This window comes from Canis aureus, chromosome 7 (genome assembly GCF_053574225.1).
Source record: "Canis aureus isolate CA01 chromosome 7, VMU_Caureus_v.1.0, whole genome shotgun sequence".
Taxonomy (NCBI): Eukaryota; Metazoa; Chordata; class Mammalia; order Carnivora; family Canidae; genus Canis; species Canis aureus.
In genome coordinates this window covers 27,664,808-27,691,102 of record NC_135617.1, presented here as the reverse complement: position 1 = coordinate 27,691,102, position 26,295 = coordinate 27,664,808, and the positions used below count along the sequence as shown (strand labels likewise).

At 44.6% G+C, this 26,295-nt stretch overlaps 1 protein-coding gene, 1 long non-coding RNA gene and 1 other non-coding gene across 16 annotated transcripts in view; 2 read left to right on the top strand and 1 right to left on the bottom strand.

Moving 5' to 3' along the window:
- Positions 1-8,265, bottom strand: part of TBX18 (T-box transcription factor 18) — a 28,573-nt gene extending 20,308 nt beyond the window's left edge. Inside the window, exons 1-4 of the mRNA XM_077903180.1 lie at positions 7,526-8,265; positions 6,154-6,358; positions 3,853-3,954; positions 628-799 (exon numbers count right to left, since the gene is read on the bottom strand). Coding sequence (XP_077759306.1) covers positions 628-799; positions 3,853-3,954; positions 6,154-6,358; positions 7,526-7,832 — 786 coding nt within the window. The 5' untranslated portion in view covers positions 7,833-8,265. The remainder of the gene's footprint in view (positions 1-627; positions 800-3,852; positions 3,955-6,153; positions 6,359-7,525) is intronic.
- On the top strand, positions 231-337 carry LOC144317965 (U6 spliceosomal RNA). The gene has a single exon (XR_013383828.1). It is a non-coding gene; the product is annotated as a U6 spliceosomal RNA (small nuclear RNA).
- An 8,559-nt stretch (positions 8,266-16,824) lies between the features above and the next one.
- LOC144317177 (uncharacterized) overlaps positions 16,825-26,295 on the top strand; it is a 71,565-nt gene continuing 62,094 nt past the window's right edge. For 10 of the 14 annotated variants that reach the window (XR_013383103.1, XR_013383108.1, XR_013383104.1 and 7 more), the window contains exons 1-3: positions 16,825-17,091; positions 18,684-18,824; positions 19,515-19,582. This is a non-coding gene — a long non-coding RNA (uncharacterized LOC144317177). Of the gene's footprint in view, positions 17,092-18,285; positions 18,622-18,683; positions 18,825-19,514; positions 19,583-26,295 lie in introns of those variants that run through there. The other 4 variants (XR_013383116.1, XR_013383105.1, XR_013383115.1 and 1 more) reach the window with 1 other exon arrangement.

Genomic DNA, 26,295 nt, shown 5'->3' with positions numbered 1-26,295 from the left:
ATTTTGACACATTAGATGTCATTACAAAACAACTAGGAGCTTGCAGATGGAATACACAAACAGTGTAAGCATGGGCCATTTCTGAGAAGCAATAAGCTTCACCTGGGAAAAGAGCTGAATGCAGCAGGACACAATAAACCATTATCCCTGTTACCCCAACTCCCAAGAATTCACATTCAGAGCATAATAATTAGTAACTCAGAGGGTTTCAGACAAATGATCTGGCTAAAGTGCTCACTTCAGCAGCACATATACTAAAACTGGAACGATACAGAGAAGATTAGCATGACCCCTGTGCAAGGATGACACGTAAATTTGTGAAGCGTTCTATATTTTTTTAAATATTTTTTAAAAAGAAAAAAAAAAAAAAAAACAACCTATAAAAAAATCCTAGCTAATAAAAGTCTGCCTGAGACGCTATCATTTCCAATACAAATTTAGTATCCAGTTTTAACCTATTAAATGTTTCACAGAATATGCGTCAGGCACAGGCGAAGTCGCCAATGCAAATATAGCCTTGATTTTGCACAGATCAGGCACATGCTGACCAACCATGCCCTTTAGTCGCACAGTATAGACAAGGCTACACCACCCCATGGTAGCACCTTAGGGAGGCCATCTACTCACATGGCCTTGGTCATCCAGTTCATTGTTGGTGAGCTTCAGCTTGTCAAAGCTGATCACTTGTCTCATCCAAGTCTCTCCTGAGGCAGGCGAGTCTGGATGAATGTACACTCGTGGTGGCACAGGGGAGTCAGCGTTACCCGCCACCATCCATTTAGAACTGTGGTAAACATACCTAGAAGGCAATGACAAGGCTCAGGATAGGAGCTACTGTTCCTTGGAATTTCTGAGTCAGTAGAATCAGACAAGCTGTGTATCTTTTAAAGTCTAAAGAACAACAATTTGCTCTTTACATCCAATACATATTAAAATAAGATTTCAAGCACTTTTCAAGAACTCTCTGAGGCAGCAGAGGTCTCCTGACCTCTCAGAGTAAGTGATGTGTTAAGGATTTATGCATACTATCACCACTATAAATTCAAGTATCATAATTCTTAAGAGTCACACTTATTCATATTAGACATTCCATCTGTATTCTGATATTTTCCATTTTACATCTGGACATTCAATTGACATGAAGAGACTCTTGTTGTCAAGCTTAAAGTTGTCAAGCTCACTTTTAAGTAAATCTCAAAAATACTTGAGAGGTATACCTTAAAGTGTCCTACTTCCTTTAAGACCACTTTCCATTTTAGGCAATGTACAGACGGATTAGATGGATGATAGAGAGGCAAGGGGAAATTGCAAATGTTCCAGAACTTTTATTTTCTTAGAAAGGTAGTTTTAGCTATGATCATTTAGAATGTTTTCCTAATTCTATTAAACTAAAAATTGCAGATAATGGATTAAGTTTAACTCAAAATTTTTGTGTAATCAAAACATATAGGTCTTTATTTTCTAAATTTCTTTCTCTACTGTTAAAGAAAATTCTTTAGTTTTAAAATACCACTAATCAAAATATACATCAAACTTTGAAAATGACAGTATATATAATTAATATGACTTTTCTAATTAAGAGATCAAACATTCTCTTCTGTTTTTTATACATGTCAAATATATTGACTCCATGAGAATAATATACTTAAAAACAATGTTCCTGGCAGTAAATAAGATCATAATATCTAATCCTGTATTCAGGTATTCATTTATTAATTGCTAATTTAAAATTCACTAATTCGAAAACTAGAAACTAAGATACGATGATTCACTTAGAAAAGGGTATAAAATGAAATTATATACTTAAGTGTTTCCCTTCCATTTGTATTTTAAAATATGACATACAATTTAAAACAATAATTTGTGGATAGTTTCAGAGAATTCTACCTGTGTAGTATGCAAATTTCTTCTAAAAATAATATGAAATACTTTCAATAACATCTCTGGTGAGCCCCTCTGCTTCAACTAATGTCACATATTTCATTCTCTTTTGAGTTCAATATGCCTTCTATTCTTTGATTCCTTGTCTTGGGAAAAAGATACACACAAAATTAAGAATAATTTTTTTAAAAACTTCTTGAATTGGTATAACATAATTTCAGTAACTAAGTTCCTAAGTGCATGGACTTTCTGAATATTAATTTTACATCACAATAAATCACAAGCATTTTAAATTTGACCAAATACCACTCTTTGACAGCAGAAAATAAGCCAAAAACTTTTTTCTACTACTGCTAAAAGTTAGAAAATAAAATGCAAATCTTAGAAATGCAAGAAAAAATTGCATTATAGTTATTTCCAAAGTGAACAGAGTAATATGCTCTATCAAAACCTTGAAAAAGTACACATATTCAATAGTTCAAAAATCCATAGCCACCTAGAGAATAAATGTTAACCATTGCAGATTCTTTGTGAAACATTCTAAATACAATTGCTAAAACCAAACTTCTTGGGAAGCATTATAAGTGAAACCAAATTTACGATTTATAATTTGAGCTTTTAAAATTTGACATCTTAATACCTATACTTGAAATTTTTCCTGCTTTATGTGAAAATAATAAGAATCAACCAGGTAAAATAAACCATCCAAAATATATGAAAGATATTTGGAGACGTAGGAGACAAATTTGGAAATGAAAGGAATAATTTTTAAGCTCATTAAGAATTACATTCTCTTTCAACACAAAACCCAAATTAGAATATGGATTTTAAACCAAGTATATTTTATATTTAAAGAATAAAAAATGCCTCTAGCTCTTACCATGCAGCAGATAATTTTAGCAAACTCTCTATGAGTTATTTAATTAAAATAAACAAAACATAAACAATAAAACTGTCTTTTTTTATTACCCATCTTTTTAGTATTCCATATGTGCCTGTACTAATTAAATCTGTATACTTTTGACATCGGTAAGCCTGTTTCAAAAAAGTAACTCCCTAAATTTTAAAAAGTGATAAAAACCAAATCTGACTTCATTTAAAAACTTACTACATTCTCTAGTTGTTTATTAAAGTTAAAAAAAAAAACATAGAAACAAAGACGACCAAAATTTAAAGCATCTTCTGATCTACTCAAAATTTCCTTTTGAAGTGTTAGTATTTTTAACTCCTCTGAAAACTAAAAAGCATTGTCCATTGGAAATTACTGATCTGCTTACTTGAAAAAGAAAAAGAGCAAAGGTTGGTTTAAAACTGAAGAACATGTATCTTTTCCAACTCTACTTGATATCCAGATAATACATCTTCTTTCAAAAAATAAATCTTACAATATTCTTTTTTAATCTACTGTGTTAACTACCAACCAAAAAACAACAGTAAATTAACAATTACTCATTGCCAGTTTAAAGATGTCCTAATATATGATGAATTATGAGATTTTTCTAAATTCAATAATTTCCTAAAATTAAAGGAAAAACGCCTGCCAACAGTAATGATTTCAGACACAACAAGAAAAGCGGAATTTATTTAAGAATCAAAGTCATCATAAAGAAAATGAAACATTTCTTCGAATATTATATATATTTCTATAAATTTAACATTTCCTCTCAAAATTCTAATCAAAAAGTCATTATAAAAGACACAAGTTAACAACACTAAACTAGCACCAATTTAAAGTTCTCCATACTTAAAAGACATTTCTGTATCTGTTAAAAGCAAAACAAAAATTAAGTTTCCGCATTTACTGCAAGAGAAGGCAGCGTCTGGGCTACTAGAACTGTCGGGAGTGGATTATAGATCAAGAAATACTACAGGCTTCTGGAAACAAACATCATAGTCGTCACAGATGAAACAGGCAGAGCCTGTAAAATCCTAGCATATTCTTATCCTCTGGTATCCATCTGATCACTGTACCTGTATCTTTTGTTGTCCACTGGCACAATGTCCATGGCAATGTAATACTGCTGGTGAGGATCTAGTCCTGAGATCTTCACTCTCATTGCTGGAAACATGCGCCTAAGCATACGGAGGGGAGGAAACAGGGTATGGGTTTTGTTTTTGTTTGTGATTAAGCATTGAGAATGAATAAGCGAAGAAACCTCTGGAAACCTTTCTATTTTTCCTATGGACAAATATATAGCATTCACTTTGATAATGTAATTCAAAAAACTCAGGATACAGGACATATCAAAACTGAGGCTTTTAAATGTAATTTGTTGTACCCTATCATGTACTGTGTTTACTGAAATGTCAGTACAGCTAAAAGGAAAATAATTATACACTGAAAAAGTAGTAGCACTAAACAAAGCAGTTTATTTTTTAAATAAAAATCAGTAAGCATATTTACTTTAATAATACAAATGATAAAATGTTCCAAAGGTAGAAATAGAAAATTTGAATTTGTACAAGTGATAAAATATATTATAATGTGAAATTTTAAAAGGGTTATAAAAAACCACAAGGAGCCAATGTGCCATGCTATAACCAAACAATATGTTCTTTATTGAGACAGGACTTCCTGTCTGCAGCATGGTAAAGGTGAAGTGCAAAAGTTGCTCTAAATTTGAAAGGTATAGTAAAACTTCTTTATTGAAAGCAGAAACTAAACACAATGTATATTTACCAAATCATTCCTTCCCCCACTATACCCTGGAAATACTTTCTCATTTAACCACACTTACTCAAAACTTGGCTAATTAAAACAAATGAAAATCTGCATTTCTCTAGGCTTCCCAGAGATGCATATGAAAGGAGATGCTATAGTACTGGAAAGCTATCTTTTAAAAAGGACACAGTAGCAAGAATATAACAGCAAATTATTGTTTATAAAATACAAATAGATTCGTTCCTTCTTTTTTTAAAAAAAAAAAAACTTTCATCTAATGATTTATGTCTAGGACCCTGCCAGTTAATCTAATTTTTGCTAATTTAACCTTATAACACGAATTTTAGTACTGTTATTTACCAAAAACTTTTTCTATAATAATAATGCCATTAAAGACCACATCCAGAGAAAAGAAAGTCCATTATTCCTAACTAGGCATGAGAACAGTTTAATATGCTGGCTGTTTTAGTGTTATTTCAGTGCACCTGTAAGATAAAGAGTAAAGGTCTTTAACTACATCCTTTATAAGACAACTGTTGCTTTGTGTTGTTGAAGACTGAATTTGGATCATTAATAAAAGCTCTGTGAAAATGTAGAAGGTAGCATATGGATTCAATAAAATATGTTTTTGTAATTTCTAATAAGTTTGGATACTTTTATGCTATCCAGGTTTTGGCCATGTGTACTCCCTGAAAGAGTCGCTGTGCTTTTTAAAGTTCCTTTTAAGGAAGATATTATTCATAGATTTCACTGCATTAAATGAACTGAAAACTTTAAAATGCAAATATTTCTGCTCTTCCCTCAAATTAATAGTATCTGGCCAAATCTTTTTACTAACTAACGGATGTGCAAATTTCACACTTTCAAAAAACAGATATGCCTTCTTACAATTTCTTTTAAGTCTTCTTCAGCAAATTTAGACGAACGTGTTGGATTTCATTTAGAAAAATATATGTATAACCACGTAACTGGCTCTACAAACAGAATGGTTTTTAAAAACCAGGTAATTATTTTTGCAGAGATTATACATGTATTACTAATGATTCCAGTCATTTTTTTTTTCATTCTAGTAGAATACCAAAATAGCACGAGACATCACGTCCTTACATTGCTAGGGTATCTTTTGATAAAGAACCAGCTTGCAAGTCTGGAATCTAAAAAAAAAAAAAAAAAAAAAAATCATAGTTTTCTAAAGAATAAACCGCGTTTCTTAAAAAAGCGGGAGGTTAAGGGAAGCAATGTGTTCCGTAGTTCCAGAAACGGTAACCAGCGCCTAACCAAGCGCCCAGGCAGCCGTCGGTCTCGGGAACCACGACTCTAACCACCCAGCGCGCCGACTACCTAAGCCCCGCGAGCGCGAGCGCCTGGGCGACGAGGCTGATTTCTCCCTGACCCCCGGGAGGGCGGCGGGGTGCGCGCCTCCCCGACTGCCCTCCGGGGCGGAAGGCACGCAAAGCCAGTCTCCGAGCGCGCCGCAACCCGGGCCTTGTCCAATCTGTGCAAAAATGCTGCCCAGAGACGCCACAGCTCTGCAGGCCCTCACCCTTCCGGGCCCGACGGGGGGGGAGGGGGGGGCCAGGGCCCCGGGTTGGCGACAGATCGCCCCTTACCTGCCCGCCTTGGTGATGATCATCTCCGTGCCGATCTCGTGGAAGCGCTTCCAGAGCTCTGCTCCCTGTAGATCCACCCGCGGGGCCTGCGGCGAGGGCAGCGGGGTCCCCGGCCGAGCCAGGGCGGGCGCCGGGGACCCCTTCGGGGATCCTCCTGGGGACGCCAGCGGGGAAGCGCCCTGCAGGAAGCCGTCCTCGCAGCCTCCTGGGCAGCAAAGGGCAGAGAGGGGTAACGGTGAGGGCTCGGGAGAGGAAGCTGGATGGGGAGGCTGAGCCCCGGGGGGCGGCTGGGGAAGGCGGAAACGGGACCAAGAGAAAATGCGGGGCGGGGGGCTTTCTTGCCTTCGGATTCTTCTAACCTGCAGGCCCAGGGGTAACACCCGCTCTGCCCGCCGAGGGCACTCGACGTACAAGCCAGGCCCCCAAGTGCCGAGTCCCGAAGAGGCTGGAGGGCCGCGGCCACCCCTCCCACGCAGTCCCCGCGGGGTCAAGGCCCCAACGCAAGGTCCGCGCAACCGCGGGGCTCTAGGATACGTGCCCAGCTGAGCTTGAGATGCGCTCCTGAGTCTAGAGCCCCGGCGCAGACCCCGAGATGCCCGCGACCCGAAACGCACACAGCAAAACCGCCCGGCGTCCGGGGCCCCGGCCCCCCGTGCCTGGGCCTCCCTTCCCGTTAGGCGTCCGAGGCCCCTCGCTCTGGGCCCGGGCGGAGGCATCCTCTAGAAAGCTCTTCGGCCTCCCCGACCGCCCAGAACTCCTCAGCCAAGCGGCGAAGGGCCGATAAGAGCGCGAAAGGCCAGCCCCCCGGCGCCGCCGGCCTCGGCAGGCAGCGGGAATCCAGAGGCGAAGGGACGGGCTCAGCTACCCCTCGGGAAACCACGTTTGCAAGTACGCCGCCCTCTTCCTGGTTTGCCCAAACTGTTTAGGGCATCCGTTCCGGTTTCGGGGGGTGGTTATGCCGTCGCTTCCCCCCACCCCCTTGCTTTTAAAAGTTAGGAAAGAAAAAAGAGCACCCATTGGCTGGAACCCCAAGGGAGGCAGATGCGGAAGGCGCACGGACCTGCACGGCCGAGAGCCGCCAGGAGCAGCGGCCGAAGGCGCGGGTCGCCAAGGGGGCGGCGGCGGCCCGGGAAGCGAGGCCACGAGCGGCATTTTCACCGTCTGGAGCGCGCCCCGAGTTGGGCGGCGAGAGCGGCCCGGGCGGCTGTGAGCTTCGCGCCCCAGCACCCGAGGCCAAAGCGCTGGTGGCGCAAGCGCCCCGGGTACGGCGGGGCACCGCGCGCGCGCGCCCTTCGCTCGCAGAAGTTCGGGTTCCCCGCGGAATCGGGAGGGACGCGCGGCGAAGAAGTTAGGCGGGAAAGGGCCGACTCACCCGCGGCTCCGCGGGAGCCGCAGCTCCGTTCCAGGTCTGCGCAGCTCCGGGCGGGCCCGGAGGCCGCCGCAGCCGGTGGCGGGAGTGCAGCGCCTTCGTCTCCCTCCGTGGAGCCCTTTTCGCCGGCGCCACTGCCGCGGCTGCAGCCTCCGTCATCTACGGCCCCGGCCGCCTCTTCCGCGCCCAGCTTTCGTCGCTTCTTCTGAAGCTGTTGCTGCTTCTCGGCGCCTATCAGCGCCTCCACGGAGAAGGCGTGCGCCTTAAGGCTCAGCATGCTGCACGGCGAGCCCCTCCGCTTCTCGGCCATCCCCGCCGCCTGGCGCCCGCCCGCCCCTCGCGCACATACACTCACGCGGGCACACGCACACACTCGCTCTACCACCCCCACCAAAATCTGAACGCCTCTCGGGGCCTCCCGCAGGCCGATCTGCCCCCTTCCCTGCCGCGGGCAAAAAAAAAAAACAAATTTGGCGTTTCCTCTTTCTCGCTCGTGTTGGGATCCGAGGAACCAGCGACGCGCCCGCCAAGTTTCCTTCCCTCGGTCTCTCGCGCGCTCTCTCACTGATGCACTCCTCCGTTCCCACCCCCTCCACCTCCTCCTGCTGCTCCAAGATCTGCTTCGACTGATGCGCCAGAGAGGACTAACATGGGTAAAAAACACTCTGCGGACACAAATTAGGGATTGTAATTGAAATTTGTTGCCTTGATCTGTCAGCACTTCCAGGCAGGAGAGCGGTGGGAAGAACTTGCTCATTAGTGTCAATAAAGCGGCGGGGGTGGAGTCTGGAGTCCTGTCAATCACGGGGAGGTCCAGCCAATCAGGCGGCGCCGACTGCGCGCAGCCCGCGCCCACTTCCTTACAAGGGCTCAAAAAAAAAAAAAAAAAAAAAAGAGTGAAAAGCGCCGCCGTCTGGCTTGGAAGTGCCAGCCCCGGGCGCTGAACCCGGTCAGCCTCTCTGGTTGCCACATCCCAGTCCAGCCAGAGTCTCTAGTTTTCCTCACCCAGACCTGGAAAGGGTGAGGCTCCTGGCTTTAAAGCAAGATGATCACCAACTTAGAATATCAAGAATCTTCCAAGAAACTTTAAACTCCAGTCCCACTCCCTTATCACTTAATATTGCAACAATTCAGAACATTTTTTGAGCGGGGACAATTCACAGCCACCAGGCCCGTCCTGTCTGATTTAAACATTCCTGCATTCAGTAGCGCCCAGTCTCCCAGGAATGGCATTAGACTTGCTTATTTGTTTATGTTTATGTTTTACTTAGTGGCTTTTTCTTAGGGAAGAAGTGAGAATTCAAAGCATATTTAGGAGAGCAAAATTTTACATTATCGCTTAAGTCTCTCCTATTTGTTAGCCTGTAAAAGTACGCCTTTTTCAGGAGCCTCCCTTTCCTTTCAAAGCATGGTAATTTTAAGACGTTAAGTCTTGGGATTTTAATTCTGTATGTCTTCAGTGATAAAGACTTAGCTTGAAATCCAAAAACTTGGCGAGGTGAAATGTTTTAAGGGACAATAAAATTTCCCTTGGAGTTTTTTTTTTTTTTTTAATGACTGTGATTTAACCTAACTCCATTATTTGTCCTGCTGTAAACGATTTGCCACTTCTTTTCTCACGCTTTTAAATAGCCAGCTTGTTTCTTCAAAGCAATTTTTAAAAAACACATTTTAGTTGAATAACACCAATCATGCATCCATACAGTTCATAGTTTTAACTCGATTTTTTTTTTGGGGGGGGGGTCAGAATTAGCTCCTAAAATGGATTTGATGTAAATAGGACAAATCTCGTACAGAATGAAATTCCTGATGCAAAATACTCTTAAATATTTGGAATAAAAGCACGGATAAAGGGTTGTTTTTTTTTTTTTTTTCTCTCGCTCAATCAACCTCCACAACTGCTGGCTTCCTAGTTACCTCGGACTTCTAAGTTTTCAGTAGAGCGATAGGAAGTAGCTTCGCCACTAAGATCTTTTTACCGCAGTTCGGTAAACTTGCTTTTAAGCGTAGCAAGGTAACTAGATGAGCGGGAACCTGAGCAGGAGGTGCCCAGGGGCATCCACGCACTCGCCTCCCGGCGGGGCCAAGCAGCCAGAATCAAAAACGACTGAGTAACACCCACGCGGAAGAGAGCTCTTTTAAACGCCCGAGAAACAGATTTTACTGGAAGGAAATGTTGAGATGTTTTGCATTTGTAAAAGAAGGCTTGGCAAAAGGTCTTGGAGCTCTGCAGATCCCGGAGGGCGCCCCAGGCGGGTAATACCTAAAATGTGAGCGCAAACCGGGTTTCAGAAGCCAGGCCGAAGGGGAATCGGGCCTGGGAGAGCAAAGAGGCCACCTGGAGAACCTGGGCTGGGAGTGGGGGTGGCAGGGGGTTGCTCCAGGAGCTCCGCGCGCTGGGCGTCAGAAGTCGGCATCAGCAGCCTGCGAGGTCCGAGCGCCCGGCTGCAGGCCCAGGCTCTGAATGATGCGGAGGAGCGACCCAAGCTCCTGAGGGCAGCCTTTGAGACCTTGGAGCAGGCTTTGAGGCCCCTGGGTGGAGTCACCAGGACCTACAGGCCTATACTCCCCCAGCGGACCGAGAAGGAGCAGCTCGTACTGAGAAACCTAAGGCCGCCAGGGACAAACGCCTTTTCCAGACGCGAAGCTTGCGGTGTAGATGGGTTCTTGTCCATTGATATGCTCTGCAGCTCAAACTGCTATAGAAGGGGCTTAGACGGCTGCAGTGGCGCGCTCTGGATTGCGCAGCTCAAAGGCCTCCTCTAATCCCTCTGCCACTTCTTTCAACTTTACCTGCGATAGAAAGGGGCGCAGACCCCAGAACCTAGGGACACCGAAGTCTGTGTCCACATAGACGACAGCTGGAAAACTGAGCCTCGCAGATAGAAAGTGGCCCTTAGAAATAATCCAGGTGTGCACTAGGCGGCCAGGGCAGAAGGAAGCAAAGCGTTGGTCCCCGTAGTACAGGTCCAGACAAAGCTTTGGGAACCCTAGCGATAGAGCCGCACCGCCGCTGGTTGCCTCGAATTCGCGCTGGATCTGGCTCAGGCTTCCGGACCTAGCAGGACCAGCTTTAGTCGACCCCGCAAAAGCATCTAGTCGCAGACCTCACCGCACCAGGACCTTTTTTTTTTTTTTTTTTCTGGGAGACGGGGACCGAACCTCTCCCAGGAGCGGGAGGGAAGGAAGGCCAGAGTCCGCAGGCGGGAGGATTCTCGGCCTTTCGGAGTGACCCCGAAGACAATGCCTTTACAAGGCGTTTTCTCAAAAGCCTGTCTTGCGCGTGCCTGGGCCAAGCCAGGGTCTTGCATTTTGCTTTGTTGCGAGAGCAAAAGAAACGGGACAGGACGCGAATTGGCAGAAGAAAAATTCGGTGGAATACGTGTGTGCACATGTCAGTGCTTGTGTGCACGTGAGTACGCCCGTGCGCACTGATCTATGTGTGCACTTGTCTGTATGGGCCTGTGTGCGCGGATGCGCGTGTGTGCACCTGCGCACGTGTAAACGTGGAAGAGAGCTTATGTACTGGGAGCGTGCGCCTCCTGTCACTTTAAGAGAGAAAATGTCTTTTCCCAGGTTGTGCTACATTAAGGAAATGATTAAAACTGGATTAAACTGTCAGCCCTCTGGCAAGACTAACCAGGCTCTATTTCAAATAAAAGCCACCCAGAGAAGAATATTATCAGAGTGGATCTGTCTCCGAGACTTGGCTGGAGGGGAAAGGGTTTACGAGCCTCGCAAATCCATATCTGGGAGAATGGTACCTAGTGGAATCCGTATCCAGTCATAGCAAAACTAACGGGATTAAAAAGCATATCTGGTTCCTCCTGTTTCTTTTCTCTCTTTCTCTTCGTTCTTTCACAGCTTAACATTGGATCGTTGCAAAGGATTCTTTTTCGAAGCTCATTCTTTCTGTAGCATCCTGCCGTTTTCATCGGATCTAAACTCTATGTTTAGACAGAGTCTGCTGTTTCTTCTTACTTAGGTTGCTATTGTTTATATTTTGTATTGTATATTCTTGTACTTTATTTAGAAACAATTGTTTATTTTTAATTTACAAATTTTAAAATCCTAAGCGGCACCATTTCATTCTCTAGATTTCTTTTTCTTTTTCTTTTTTCTTTTGCACTTGACAACCGCTGTAAGTTTCCAACCTCATGTCTGATTTCCCTGACTAAAGATCTGACAAGGGGAGGTTTTCCCTGGCACACAGGAGGGTCTGTTTTTTGCCCCTGTACTCCAAGTGCACCACTGAAGTCTCCGAATTTCCAAAGAGGCAGGATCTGGACTTCCTTCCCACACATAGAAAGACATTTTATTATTCGCTAAAATACTAACTTACAAGAAATAGACTAACTGATGAGAGAGGCTGAAGGAAGGCCCCATCCAAGCCCAAAGAGGGACACTTATTTGGCTAAGTTGCTTTGTAACTTGATCTGGGAAGGAGCCTTATCTTAATTGGGAGCCCGGGATGCCTGAAACCCCCCCAGAGTCACGGTACCGCGCCACACACGTGGGTAGGGCTCGCTCTCTCCTCCATTCCTTTCCTTACCGTTTCCCACTCTCTTCCTTCTCCTTTCTCCTCCTACATATTGTTCTTCTTGCCCTCCCTCTGATTTGAATTAATAAAAATAATAAGCTATAATCTGCAAGTTTACAAAGTCTACAGGAATAAACTCGGGTGGCCAGGGTCTGGCTGGCTGCGCTCTTCGCGCGCTGGCTTCTCTGCGGAGCCTCGGGCTCCGGCTGCAAACCCAGGCCCGGCGCAGGGAGAGATCCGGTCCCGCAATTCCTCGCTGCTCGATTCTGCCGCAAATAGCACGCACAGACAGCACCTTCCCACCGGCTGGCGACCGGTTACCGTTCTTCTCTTCAACAACCAGTGTGTTCCGCAATTCTGATCATCTGAGACTGAGTTCGTCCACCAAAGAACTCCAGCAGCCTACGGAAGAGCCCTTCAGGGGTCGAAAAGGTGGAGGCCGGAGGAGGGGGGTGCACAGAGAATCTTGTGTAGTGTTGGTTTGTAAATCAAGGCTTATTTCTCGCTGGGGCTTAGAAGGTTTTGGTAGAGCCAAAGGAGAGTGTGCTCTGAGATTAAGTTTGTCTTCATTCCTCCATCCCTCCCAACTCTAAGTTTTCCAGCTTGGAGACGGGAAAGGAAGAGATTCTAGAAGGGGCCTCTGACCTTCCACGTCGAAGGGTGGTGAGGGAGTGTCCAGAACAAAACTACTCCGTTAGGCTAATGAGCTTCCCCAATCATGTCCATTTACCAGCAGTATCTGCTCTGCTTCCACAGGATACTGCAATTATTTTTCATCCTGCGCTGAAAAAAAATCACTGCTTCACTTCCTCATTCACGGACCTGGCACTCCTCCCACAGCCCTACAATTAGGGGTTAGTAACAGAAAAGTCCAAGAAGGCCACACTTTCTCTGTCACTAAAACCCGATTCAAATATAAGATGGCTTGAAGGAAGTAATAGAAATAACATCTAGATGTAAGTGAATACCCAAGTATGGGTAGTTGGACCTTGATGATACCAACATTTCAACAGGTCGATTTGTATATAAATCTGACTAAGACAATGAATGGGGAAATTAAATAATATCCTCCAAATAGTAAATGGGCACTTTAGGAGCTTATATTATACAAAATTATGTTCAAATTGATTTTTAAAATATATAATACTTTTATGTTCTTGGAATTAAATACTTAATACTACTTCCCTATAAACAAAGATTATCTTGAGTCTGCTACTTTAGTAAAATGAATTGAAAATGAAAAAAAAAAGAAAGAAAATGGAACTAAGCGTCCTTATCTAGGTGCCATTTAAGAACTACTAGGTATGGTTTCTAACTTTTTATAAAAATTACTACATCTTTTAATTGGCTGTAAATTGGGCCCTGTTCTATCACAACTGTAGATACCAAAGTTCTTAAACAGTGGAAATTTTGTGCACATTTATATAATCTGCTGAAAGTGTAAACAATGAAGAATGTGACTGGCATTTATTCATATTTTTGTACTGACAGATGAGACATTTCAGTTTCAGCTGAATGAAAAGATTTTTAACAGTAATTTAAAGTTAGCATAGGAATTGCACAAAAAGAAGTGAGCTATTGAAAAATAGTAGTAATAGTGTGAATGAACCCTGATTTAAACACGTGGGCAAAAAATTTGACAACAAACTATGACGTTTCTGCATGACTTTTGGTTTTGTTTTCTTTTCACTTTTAATTGTGTGAACTCTTCCATCCTATAAGAAATGTTTCATGAACAATTGAGATCAATGAAAAATGAAGAGCTTAGTTCTTTTCCCTCTAAAAATATAGGGGGGAAATATTAAAATATGAAACTTTGTCTTAAATAAAATAATTGTGCTGGAATATATTTCCAATACGGGTTTTCAGGAAGAGCCAAATGAGAATCTTCAAGCAAAAGCCTAAAGAATAGTAATAACAAGAGGAACTCTACCCAAACATTTCAATGTTTTGAAAAAGTTGCTTGTAAAGGTCCTTGGCATCTACAATACTGCATTTCCAAATCCAGCCTCATGAAGAAAGAGGGAGGAAAAAACCTATCACAGGCCATTGGTAATAGGTGATGTAAATTTAGAATAACTAGCATTTCTAGAAAGACTTCTGCTTTTTTATGTTAACCTTTAGTCTTTGGTGCGGGTTCCTTCTCATATTACATAAAATGTACTTTAAGAAGCACTCACTACCTGCTACAGATGTCCAGGAAAAACTGAATTATGAAAGTCGGAAACATATGGCAGTTGCCTATTGCACAAGGAAGGTACATATGAAAGTTATAAATTTCTTTCTTTAAGTCAGCATTGTAAACGCATTTTATAGGGTTCACAGTATGTATTACATCTGTAGATTTAATTTTTGAAATATACGTTTTTGGAGATATTTGTGGTTTGGGATTCTAAGAGAAAGAACTCATCTTGATGTGTTAGAAATAAAGGGGGAAAAACAAACAAAAAATAAAATAAAATGTGGAGAAGCAAACACATTTCTTTTAATTTCCCAGCTGGTTATACTGAAAAGGACATCAGACTGTCTATTGGCAAAGGATGACTCACAACAGGGGTATTGCATGTCAACATAACATTCTGAATTTATTGAGATCCCCCTTCGAAAAAGCAGAAACGTCAACTTGGGGAAATCCAGGTTGGGGCCGATGTAAAAACCACCAGATTATAATTAGATCCTGCAAATATCAAAAACGCAGCAGTTCACTTTACTCTTGAGAGAGAGAAAAAAATCCAAATACTTGCTGATCTTTTTCCAATAAAAAGATTAGATGTAAATTTATCTCATTTAATACCTTTGAAACTACGTATTTTGATTGCAATCATAATATTATAGATTCAGTATTATCAATGGATATCAAGTACTATCAACTACCAAAGTATCATCCCTTAAACCTTCAAAATTATTTTAAAATAATCCCTCCAAAAAAAAATAATCCCTCCAATTTTCTACCTGAAGCCCCCTGTGGTATCTTTAAATTTAATTTTACTTTGTGGATTTTAAAAGTCACAGCTCTCTTGTTCAAGTTTATTTGAAGAAAGGTAAGAAGCAAGTCATGAGAAAAGACTTGGTCAAAAAGGAGTTTAAACAAATATATACTTGTACCTTAAAAGTGGTAGGCAAGTGCCTACAGGTAAGGTCACTGTGGGTTCAGGTCAAGAAAACCATCCTCAGATTTATGCTGTGAAAGTGGGAACCTAATCTCCCCTTTGTTGTGCTAGAATGAAATTTACTTGGGGGTAGAAGTAATGCAGAGTAATAGCAGATGCACCCTTCCCCTGCATAAGTTCTATTTGGTTGTGTTTTGAGTTTCCCTTTATGATCAACTGTTGAGTGGTCGCCTGCATAGATTTTCTCTTCTTTTCCAGTTCCTGCCTTACCTGAGGCTAGTCGTGGCTAGGTTCTTAACCACTTGGTCTAAGTGAGGCAGTTGAAAGTTGAGCTTTCATTATTGGGGGCTTCCACATAGGCCGGCAAAGGAATTTCTGAGGCGTAGAAAAGACTGTCGGATTCATTTCTATGTATTCACAGAACTTTGTGATAAGGAGAGTGCCAGGACAATTTCTGATTTCCTTCTTTTCCAAGTTTTAGGTCACTTCCGAGCTCCCACCCAGTCCTTCCCAAAGCATTCTGCGCCCTCTCGCTAGCATTTATAATTAGAGCTCTTCAAGGAGACCCCCAAAACAGCATTTATTATTCGTTAATATTTAATAACAAAAACAGCAATAATGGTAAAAAGAAAGAAATAAAGTATTTCAGTTTCCGGGGCACCCTGGAATTTCTGGGACGGATCCGGTTGGTAAAACATTGAGGGATTCACAATCCCCATGAGGTTCCACGCCTAAAATCAAAATCCTGTCTGGGTTTCTGAAGCTCATTTTGCTTTGGTCAATATCTGCGTTTTCTTTCATTTTGTTTGCGTTGCCTTCTGAGCTTGGTGCTTTTTTCTTCCCCCACTGCCGAAGACAATCTGATTTACTGTTTGACTGAGAGTTGCATTTCTGTTTAGAAGGTGAAACGTCCAAGTCAGTTAGCCAAATTATTCCCCGACGGCTCCAATATTGCGCCAGAGTCCCAGAGTCAGTTATTTTTATGTCTGACTGTATTTCAAATGTGCAGGGTGATAAATAAGACCCGCCTCGAGCTGCAAACTATCTCAGTGTGATGAAGAACAATTGACAAAAATTAACCCAGCCAAAGCATTGGGGTTTTCGCGAGCCGCTGGAGCATAAATCAGCCTCGCGGGCTGCTTCGGGAAGCTGCGCGCTCGGAGCCGCGCGTCCGCCGCGCGCGGTAGTGGCTTCCAGCAGCCGCTGGGCTCGCCTGGCCCTAGCGAGTGGGGCTTGGCCGCGGGGACCCGAGCGAGGACAGGACGCGGTCCCTGGATCAGAGTCCTCCCAGAAGGGACTCACTGGCGGAGGAAGGCTTGGCTTTTCTCCCTAATTCACCATCTCTAATTCTCCAACCGTGTGTGTGTGTGTGTGTGTGCGCGCGCGCGCAAAATCAAAGGGGACTAAGGGAGGCCAACTTGGCAGGGGGTATGTGTAGAGTCGACGGGCAGGCAGCAACAATCTAGACTGTTTCTGGATCCCCAAGGAGTTCCTCTGTTCGAGTCACTTGAAAGGCACGTTCGTCCTAGCTATTAACAATCAAACCCTTCCCGGGAAACCGAGGGTGGCTCCCTGGGAAGCTCTGCGGCGGCGCTGCAGCTGCTCCTGTCCGGACCCCGCGTGCGCGTTCACTTGCCAGGGCTCCCGCCCCGTCCCGGGACGCTGGCTCCCACTGAGCCCGCGCCCTCTTCCTCGGGGCGAAGTGGCGGGCCACGGCGCCCCGAGCCTTGTAGGTCAGGCAAGGCAAGGGGCGCCCTAACCAGTCGCCGCTGGCCCGCGCCACCTGTTGGAGTGGGGAAGCCGGCGACGCGCGGCTACCGGCGGACTCACGCTCAGCGGCCAGAGTGAAGTCCGGGCCGCGGAGCCGCGGGTTTCTGCTGATAAGTGCAAAGAACCACCGTCTCGGTGCTAAGTGCACAGTAAGTGCGAACAATACAAGGATCATTTCCTGGGGCGTTCGCTGTTGGGAGGCCGCTGGGGAGTTACGGAGGAGTGCGGGCGACCGCGGCCCCTCTGCGCCTCCCCTTGCCGGCGAGAAGGGTGAGCCTCGGCCACCGCCCGGCACGGCGTCCGGCTCAGCGACTTCTCCAGCCCCTTAAAGCCGCACCACCCTACCCCGGCAGCCTGGGAGGCGAGGAGACCCCGCGGTTAGCGCGTGTGGCTTGTGTGCCTGCGTGCGTGCGTGCCCGTGAGCGCGCGAGCGTGCGCGCCTGGAGCCGCCTCGGGCTACCAACCGGGCGTAGCGCCGTAGAGCCGGGGGGGATGGAGTGGAGGGGAGCGGGCTGTTCTTGTTTTCTACTTGAGCCCACAACTCTGTTCAAAAACTCGGTTACAGAACAAAGTCAGTGAAAACCTCAGCCCCCCGCCCCGCCCCCCACTTCCCGCAGGAGCTTTAGGTCTGGCGCAGCGCGGGCCACGCTTTTCTGCGGACACTGCCCGGGAGCTGGGCGCCCGCCGCGCTCGCTGCTGCGGTCCCGAAGCCGCATCCAGAGGCGCCTGGGCCTCTTGGTGGCTCCGGGGCCCCGCGGCGCACGCCCCTGCTCGCGCTCCGCCCTGCGGTCCGGGGCCCCACCGGCCTGGGCAGCCGCGCCGCCCACCGCTTCCTCACCCCGGGGCGTAAACCCGAATCCACCCAGACCTCCGGCCTCGGCCCGCGCCCCGCGCCCCGCGCCCCGGCCGGCGGCCCGCCCCTCCGGAGCGCTCGGGGACGAGCAAGGGGGTGGTGGCCGACCGCGCTGCGCTCCCGGCGCGGGGCCGCGTGTATTTGTATCGTGACCTTGAGCACGTCCCAGCTTTAACCTCCTCCAAATTACAGCTTGGATCATAACCCCTGCCCTGCTTGCCCGCCGGGTGGTGGGGTAATATATTCCGGTGGGGCGGGAGGGGGGGTGGCAGAGAGACTGCCAACTCCCCCTGTGTGCCTGAGCTCAGCCCGCCCAGAATTTTGAGGCAGTTCAGGCCCTGGCCTGCGACCTCCTCCAGGAAGGGGCTCTCGGGGGTGTAGGCTCCGCGGAGCCCGCCGTGCTTCGGGCGGGTGGGCGCAGCCGATCGCCGGGGCGGGGGGGGGGGGGCGTGCAGGGCGCCCTGGCAGCGTCGGACGCACTCGCCCCGCACGTCCCCGGGTGCTTGGCTCCGGGGTGACCCCAGCATCTGGCCGCGGCGGGCCGCAGTCGTGACTCTCGGCAACCCCAGGCGGGAGGAGGAGCTGGCCGACGCAATTTAGGCTGAAGGGGAAGTCGTGTGGGTTACCCTGATCTGCGGACGCGGTGAAGGCGACCCCGAGTCGCGCCAGAGAACCACCAGCCTCAGAGAAGGCACGGGTTTCTGACTGTCAGACCTACGCGCGGAGAGTCCTTAAAGGAAGAAGTCTCCCAACCCTTCACAAAAATATAAAACCGTCTGGAAGAGGAAACATCTACTGGATGGAAGGAGATAATTGCAAATAAAAGGTAATGAGGAGGAGGAACCTGAAAGGAATGGTAACACAGGTTTTCTTTGCACTTGACTGTAGGTAAACCCCAGAGTTTTAATGCTATCATGCAGCCAACCCTCTAACAGAAGGCTTAAATCTCCCCAAGCCGTGGGCCAGCCGGCAGAGATTTCTCAGGCAGCTTCCCACGACCTGTTGCCATTACCACCGCCTCAGATATGGGTAAGGAATGCGCTTCCGCCCCCCCCCCCCATTGCCATTGCCATTGCCATTGCCATTGCCATTGCCATTTAAAACCCCAGAGCACACCACCTAATAACTTTCTTGACTTCTCATTACTGAGGCTCTCTTTCGTTTTGTTTTGTTATTGTTGTTTAGAAAGGCATATTTCACAAGTTTTTAAGTAGGTCAGCTGTTTCAAACTGCCCCATCTTGAATCATAGCAGAACAAAAAAAAATGAATGCAACATAACCTGTGTATGGGGGTAGTGATCTAAGATGGTTCTGGGCTCTCAGTTGTATAGTTATTTCTAAGAAGACTTCATTTAAAAAAATGAAAAACATTTGGGGCAGTTACAGTTACATTAGTACATATTGTGGAAATAAGCTTGCAGTTAGAGAAAAATTATTAGAAACAGCTGTGACGTTAATGTTTCAAAACCCAGAGTACTCAGTTCGCTCAGTATCTACTTTTCATCATAATTTTTTCTTGTGCATCCACATAATGCACTACTTTCTGTGTATAATATAAGACACTTGTTTAATAAAGCGAGTGATTGTCTGTGTCAGGGAGATTTGGTCCTCTCTCCCTCTCCCAGTCCATGTGCAGAGCAGATCAAAGACCTGAATTACCTCTGTCTTTCCAAAGACAGCCAGATGGTGTCTTGATTTTTTTCTTTTTTTTTTTTTCAGATTGGCTAGCAATAGAATTCAAAGGACTAAAGAGTCTGTGTGATGCTACAGATGAAAGCTCTACCCAGGTAAGTTATATTTTAATTAATATCATGCATACCTTATCTTATTCCACTAAAGTTTTGAGGGGTCACATGGGAATCCATATAAGAAATAAATATGAAAATGATGAATAAGTTATAGAAAAAGACAACATAGAAATCACAATCTTGGGTCAAGATGAGAAGAAAATAAGAACCCTAATAAGTATGTGGAGTACTAGACAATTATTAAAGAGGAGCTTTAAATTTGTCTCTGAGCCTCCTAGCAGCAAAAGTGAAATGTGATTCTCATTGCACACAAGGAGAAATCCTATCAGATTCTTTCAATAAGCAAGCTATTCCCTAAACTGATGGCAGTGGTGGTGGTGGTGGTGGTGGTGGTGATGAGAACAATGATACTGGAAGCACCATAGCATGTTTTACAGGCTGCTCCATATGCGAGAACAACTGTTCCCCTCCTCCACAAGCCCCCACACACTTAGATACTCTTTTTTTTTTTTTTTTTACTTCATTATAGTTAAAATAAAGTTGTTTGTCTATATAGAGGCAGTTGGGTGTTTGGAAAGAACTTTGGAATCAGAAAGACCTGAATTCAGTGCTGGCTTCTGTACCTAGGGCTCTGCTGTAACCTTTGGCAAGGCACTTAATCTCTCTCTATCTGAGACCCAGTTTTCTTTATAAAATGGGCACAATCTACCCCAAAGGCTTATAGAGCAGCCATTCCAGAGCCTGGCACTAAGAGACCTTTTTCTAAGTGTTAGGTTATTACAGCCATGTTTTATTGTCATTAACATAACACAAGTGTTAGTTTCCTTTCTCCTTTTCTACAGCAATAAAGTATTCAAGGGGACACTACTTTTGGGCTTCAGAGCAAATAAGAATACCAAAGTTTGGACTTGAAGATGTTAGTACAGTTAAATGAACAAGGTCTCTGAGTTCCCTTACCCTCCTTACTTGCCCACAATGATTAAGTTTCTGGAAAGAGAAGAGGGTGTTGATAAGATAGACCTTGCCCTAAACCAGCAAGGGTAGGAGTGGGTCAGTCCCGGAGGCTGCAGGTCCACAGGTAGATTCTGCTCCAAATCACCAGGGGATGGCAGCTATCAGAATCACTTGGGATAAGTCACTGCATGAATGAGTTCCAAGAGGAGGTAGATAGATCTTTGAGTATTATGTTGGAGGCGGATGGGAGCACAAAGGTTTTACAGATCACTACAGAAAGTCAGTATTCTATTAAATATTGGGGGTTTGGGCCAGGAACAAAATACAAAGTGACATTTCCCTTTCCCCCATCCTCCCTCACTCTGTCTCTTACTGTGTAGATCTTTAAAACTGAGTACTTGTTGAGAACCCAGCAGTGGTAAGTCTTATGGAGACCGGTTGTTTGTCCTGGATCTACCACCAGGCAAATGGCCTCTGAGATCTTCCATTTTTGTCCCTCTTCCTTCTTTCACCTGCTCAAACCCACTAAACTGTAGGGCACCTGGGTGGCTCAGTGGTTGAGCATCTGCCTTTGGCTCAGGTCATGATCCTGGGGTCCTGGGATCGAGTCCCACATCTGGCTCCCCGCAGGAAGCCTGCCTCTCCCTCTGCCTTTGTCTCTGCTTCTCTCAGTCTCTCATGAATAAATAAATAAAATCTTAAAAAAAAAAAAACCACTAAACTGTAACCCTTCTCCTCCTGCTAAATCTTGCAGATTGATAATGGGTTAAGTATATCAATATTTTGGTTAAGTATATAAATATTTGGTTAATATATCAATATATTTTCTGAGGTTAGTTGTATCTTAGAAAAGCATGGAAACGTACATGTACATATTTGACCTGCTGTACTAGATTGTAAGCTTCCCAAGCTCGTGAACTTCATGATGTTTATGTTGATTGGCTGAATCTAGGACAGCAGGTAATTTATTTCAGGAAGCCCCATGACTAATAAGCAGCATGGCATAGCAGAGTGAGCAAAGACTTGGATTCGGAAGAAACCAGCTCAAGGTTTTGTCGGCTCTCATTGGCTCCATGAGCTTGTGTAATCATCTAACATCCTTAGCTTCCACCTCAAGTATTCCGATGAAGTGACCGCAGTGATGCCACATAGCACCAATACTTTATGATCCTGAATCCATCTGAGAGTAATCTCATCTTCCTCTGAATTAGCCCTCACGGCATTTTATTTCTCCATCTTTTAGGCACATAACACATCCCTCTTTACATTAAACTTATTGGAAACTATTTTTTATGCCCTCTATCATTCCATAAGCTGGCCCCATGAGTGCAGGAACAGTTTCTACATCAGTATTTCCCAAAGAGCTATTCCAGTGTTTTGTAGCACTATACTCAATAAATATTTGTGAGTGAATAAAACCTTATCCTTTATTCATAACATCCACTTATTTGGTGTAAAAGAGGGAAGGCTAAACTTTGGGAGGGCTGGTGCACATAGGTCTCCTTCTCTGCCAAGTCCTGCTGTCTTATCTCCAAGTCAGCCAGGGGGCACAGTCAGGCTAGAGTTGCTTGTTTGTGGAGTACAGGCCAAATGATCTAGAACATATATCCAACCCCCTTCCTTAGCAGATGCACAGAATGTGGCAGAAGGAAAACAGGCTATGATGACAGAAGAGAGAGGCATATGAGGAAGAATTTCTCCTCCTGTTAAGTGTAGACAGTGGGTATGAAGCAATGTGGTACCCAACCAGCAGTGGGGTCCACCCGTCCCATGAAGAGGGATTCAATGAAGCCTGCCTATTCCTGTGGCATGATTTTCTTGGCCATGTTGCCAACTCCCTGAAGCTCTCCCAGGGAAAGGGAGATGGAAAGGAGGAGTGAGAAGACAGCCACATTCTGTTAAAACATGTGCATCTGGATTCTTCTCCTGGCTTTAATGGATTCCAGAATATGGTTATAGGCAGAACTGGTAAACAGTATTCTGGAACAGTCCTGGTGGGAGAAGGATACAGTAAATTCTCACAATTTCTGTGCTTCTTCCATCATTTGGATCATTGGGACTGCAACCCTGCCCCATCCTCAGCCCTCAATGCTTATCTTAGACTGAAGCTCCTCCAAGTAGTCCTTCATGCTGTGACCCTCCCAGGGACTCAACATTCCTGCTCTTCCACCTTGGGAGACTGGTGCTTCTGGCGCTTCTTGGGCTATTGCTCAATGCCCCCCAAGTTACTGATATGCGCTCCATGGTCATCCCAACTTCTCATTACCAGGCCTAAGTACATACTTGGATCTTGCATGTTGGAGGCCCTGCTGAAGTGTCGCCTTTTTACCTGTATTGAATTGAGCTGTAGTAGTCCAGATTACTTACCTTTTCCTGTTGCTCTGGATTCTCCTTCTTCCTTTCCCAGCCTCAACCCCACAGAGCAGTGAAAATCCCTTTTTCGTGAGTTAGTGCATTCTAGCTCTTCCTTCTAAGGGTCCTCTCCCTGATTGGCAGGTCCAAGGGTGTGGAATGGTACATCCTGTACACCTTTCCTCTTTTGCCCCTTTGTACCTGCAAGAAGTCCCCATGTACCCACATATAAAGTCTGGAATCTGTTCTCCTTGGGGCCGGTTAGGTTTCCTTGAGCTCAGTTGGATGCATATTCATCTCTGTCCATTTATGGTGCATTTATTATGGAAGCCTCAGACTTCTTTTAGGAAATTTCAGCATTCTAGAGGTTATTTATTAGTCATGGAAATTAATATTAACCGCAGCCTCAGACAATCTCTGAATAACAGTGGAATAACCCAATACTAGTCTACTTACTTAAGATCCTGATGTGGGTGAGGTGGCATCTTTCCTCCAATTGGTGACTCAGGACCTAGGCTGACCCCTTCTTGTAGCTGTGCCATGGAGAACCTGACTTCCAAGTTTGATGAGGAAAGGAAAGAGGATGTGTGGGGAAAGCATACCCACTCTTAATTACCTCAGCCTGGAAATGACACTTGTGACTTCTGATCACATTCTGTTGGCCAGAAATCAATCCCAAAGCACCATGTGCCTGCAGAGGAATCTGGGAAATGTAGTATTTCCTTTTTTTTCCCAGGAAAATGAAAGTAAAACAATTTGATGTCTAAGTGTCTTTTTCTTGGTCACAAGTTTTGAAAGGAAACTCGTCTGTTTCCTGGACAAGAGAACTTCCAGACTAGTGTGCCACATACTCAGAGGACAAGGAAAATAGAAAACACAGCTTAATCAGGTACAAAAACTAAGATGAATACTATAGGCCAAGATTTGAGCTTTGCTCTGTGGAGCTAGTTCAAGGACAAAGTTCTCTTTGAGGTCAGGGAGAATTACATTCCGTGAAATTGAAACCAGGTATCTGGAGGAAGATGAGGATATAAGGAGCCAAAGGATATCCTCTTATTGTGGAAACAGCCATATCAGTGTGAAAAGCCCTAAATCCATCTATTACAGATTTCCATAGTCGTTTTATTACCAAAGTTGTTTCCAGTGACTTGAAACTTGGGAAGGTTTAAAAAAAAAAAAAAAAAGCAAAGAAACTTGGGAACATTTAGCCAACAACCTATAGTGAGATTCCAAAGTCTAGGAATTAATCACGTCTTTTCTGGCCTTTTACTTTTAGTCCTAATACATACTATCAGCACTCTCCCTTCCTTCTCTGTCTTGGTTAACATTTTATTTGTATCCTTAATGATTTAACAGATGTCAAACTTTGTTATGCATTTGACAAGGGCTGACATTGCTCAAGCGTCTTTGCCCAGGTCTGGTCCATTTATGAGGGGATAACAGACCACTGATGTCATTTTCATGTGCTTTGATGGAAGTTTTAGTGTCCCAACTCCCCTGTGGAGGGAGTTTTACACTTCTAAAGTGGCTGCAGCCTTCTTGTTAAGTTCTTTTCCCAACACACTTTTGCATTTTACCTTCTCAGTGAACAGTTTTTCTAAAACCGTTTTAGGATATTTGGTTCAACACCAGTCAGCTCAAATTTTCCAGATGAGATGTATAGTTAAGAGAAGAAAACTTGAAATCTTCAGTTTCTAGGGGAGATGATGGACATGGTACATTGATCTGTATTTCCAGTCCTCAAAGAGATTAGAAAAAAAAAACCTTTGTGTTGTCTGTTCTTAGAACAGTTGCATTTATTGTTTAAAATAGCCTGACAAAAAAAAAAAAATAGCCTGACATATTATTCTCATTCCTGAACTTGTATGTGAGCAGGTCTTAGAAGTCCTGCCAGAGCTTTAGAAACTGCTTGATTGGTTAGTACTCACTGGCTATATTTAAAGCACCCAAGGAAGGTCTAGGCAAAGTGAGGAACTAAATGGAGATCTATTATATGCCAGAGACATGTTGTGAACTATGCTGACCACTAAGACTTGACCTTCACCTTCAAGAGTTTATAGCCACATGAGCTGTGTGAAAAATAAAAAATAAATTAGCTGTATTAAAAAAGCAGAAAAAGCATGGTCAGAGGTGAACCAATGAAAATCCCTAAAGGAAGCTTAAGTAAAAGTATTTGGCTGATATTCTTTTAGGCGGAAGTATGAAAAATGTCTGAGTAGGAGTTAGGACCAAGTTAAAGGAGCAAGAGTTGAGAGGTGGTTTTTCATGCAGATCCTTTCACTACTGCTTGTGTGACTTTGGGACGAAGTTCTTTAACTTTTATGAGCTTCCTTTACCTCAACTGAGAAACAGCACTGTGAACCCTGGCAAACACGTTAACTGATTGTGTGGGTCAGATGAAACAGAATGTATTTTTTTAGATTTTATTTATTAGAGAGAGAAAGCACAAGCAAGGAGAGAGGCAGAGGGAGAGGGAGACGCAGGCTCCTGCTGAGCAGGGACCCCACCACCACCACCCTATCCATCACATGGGGCTCCACCCCAGGACCCTGGGGTCATGACCTGAGCCAAAGACAGATGCTTAACCAACAAAGCCACCCAGGAACCCTAAAACAGCCTGTTTTGAGAGTGCTTTCAAATGGTGATGTGCTCTATCAAGGTGAAGGCAAAGAGAGGTCTTAATTCTGCACTCTTGGCTCTCTCTTCTTCTGTTCCCTACCCTGTCATCCACACATAAACTGCCAGGACAGTGCATGCAGGAAACAAAACTTTTGAGTGGAGGTGGTGTGGTTGTGATTGTTTTTTGGTATGTTATTTGACACCACATGTATATGTAAAAACAGTAATTTTGGTGAAGACCTTTTTTCCCTAAAAATTTGCTTATTTCAGCTGCTGAAATAATTTACCATGTGAATGGAAACAATTTAACTACAGTAGGATGTGACACTTGGTGGTGACACTAGACTAGTTCTCCAAAAATCAATTTGCCAAATTACCAATTGTAGGAAACCAGCAAGCATATATCTTTTACCAGGGGGAGGAGAGTTTGTAAAGAGACTTTTCACCAGCTAAAGTAGAGGCAGAGGCAGGGCATACACCTGCAGAAATAGAAAAGGCTGTGTAAAGTGTGTTTAAAAAGAAACTCATCTATTCACATCTTAATGTTGAATCTTGGAGAATTGCTTCAGCAACTGAAATGTGACTCAGATGGGAAACTGATAACTGAGCTACTCTATCAAATCATCTATGAAAACTACTGGTGTGAACAATCACCAAAAATAAACTTTCAAAAGAATTCAGCAGCAACTCAGTAAATTGAACAATTCGTCAGAATGGTAGAGGGTGACCATTGATTTAAAAGAGAATGGGTTGGATCTACACTGCTTTCCCCATTGTGCACGCACACACATGCATGCATGTGGCATGCCTGAATGCATGCATGCATG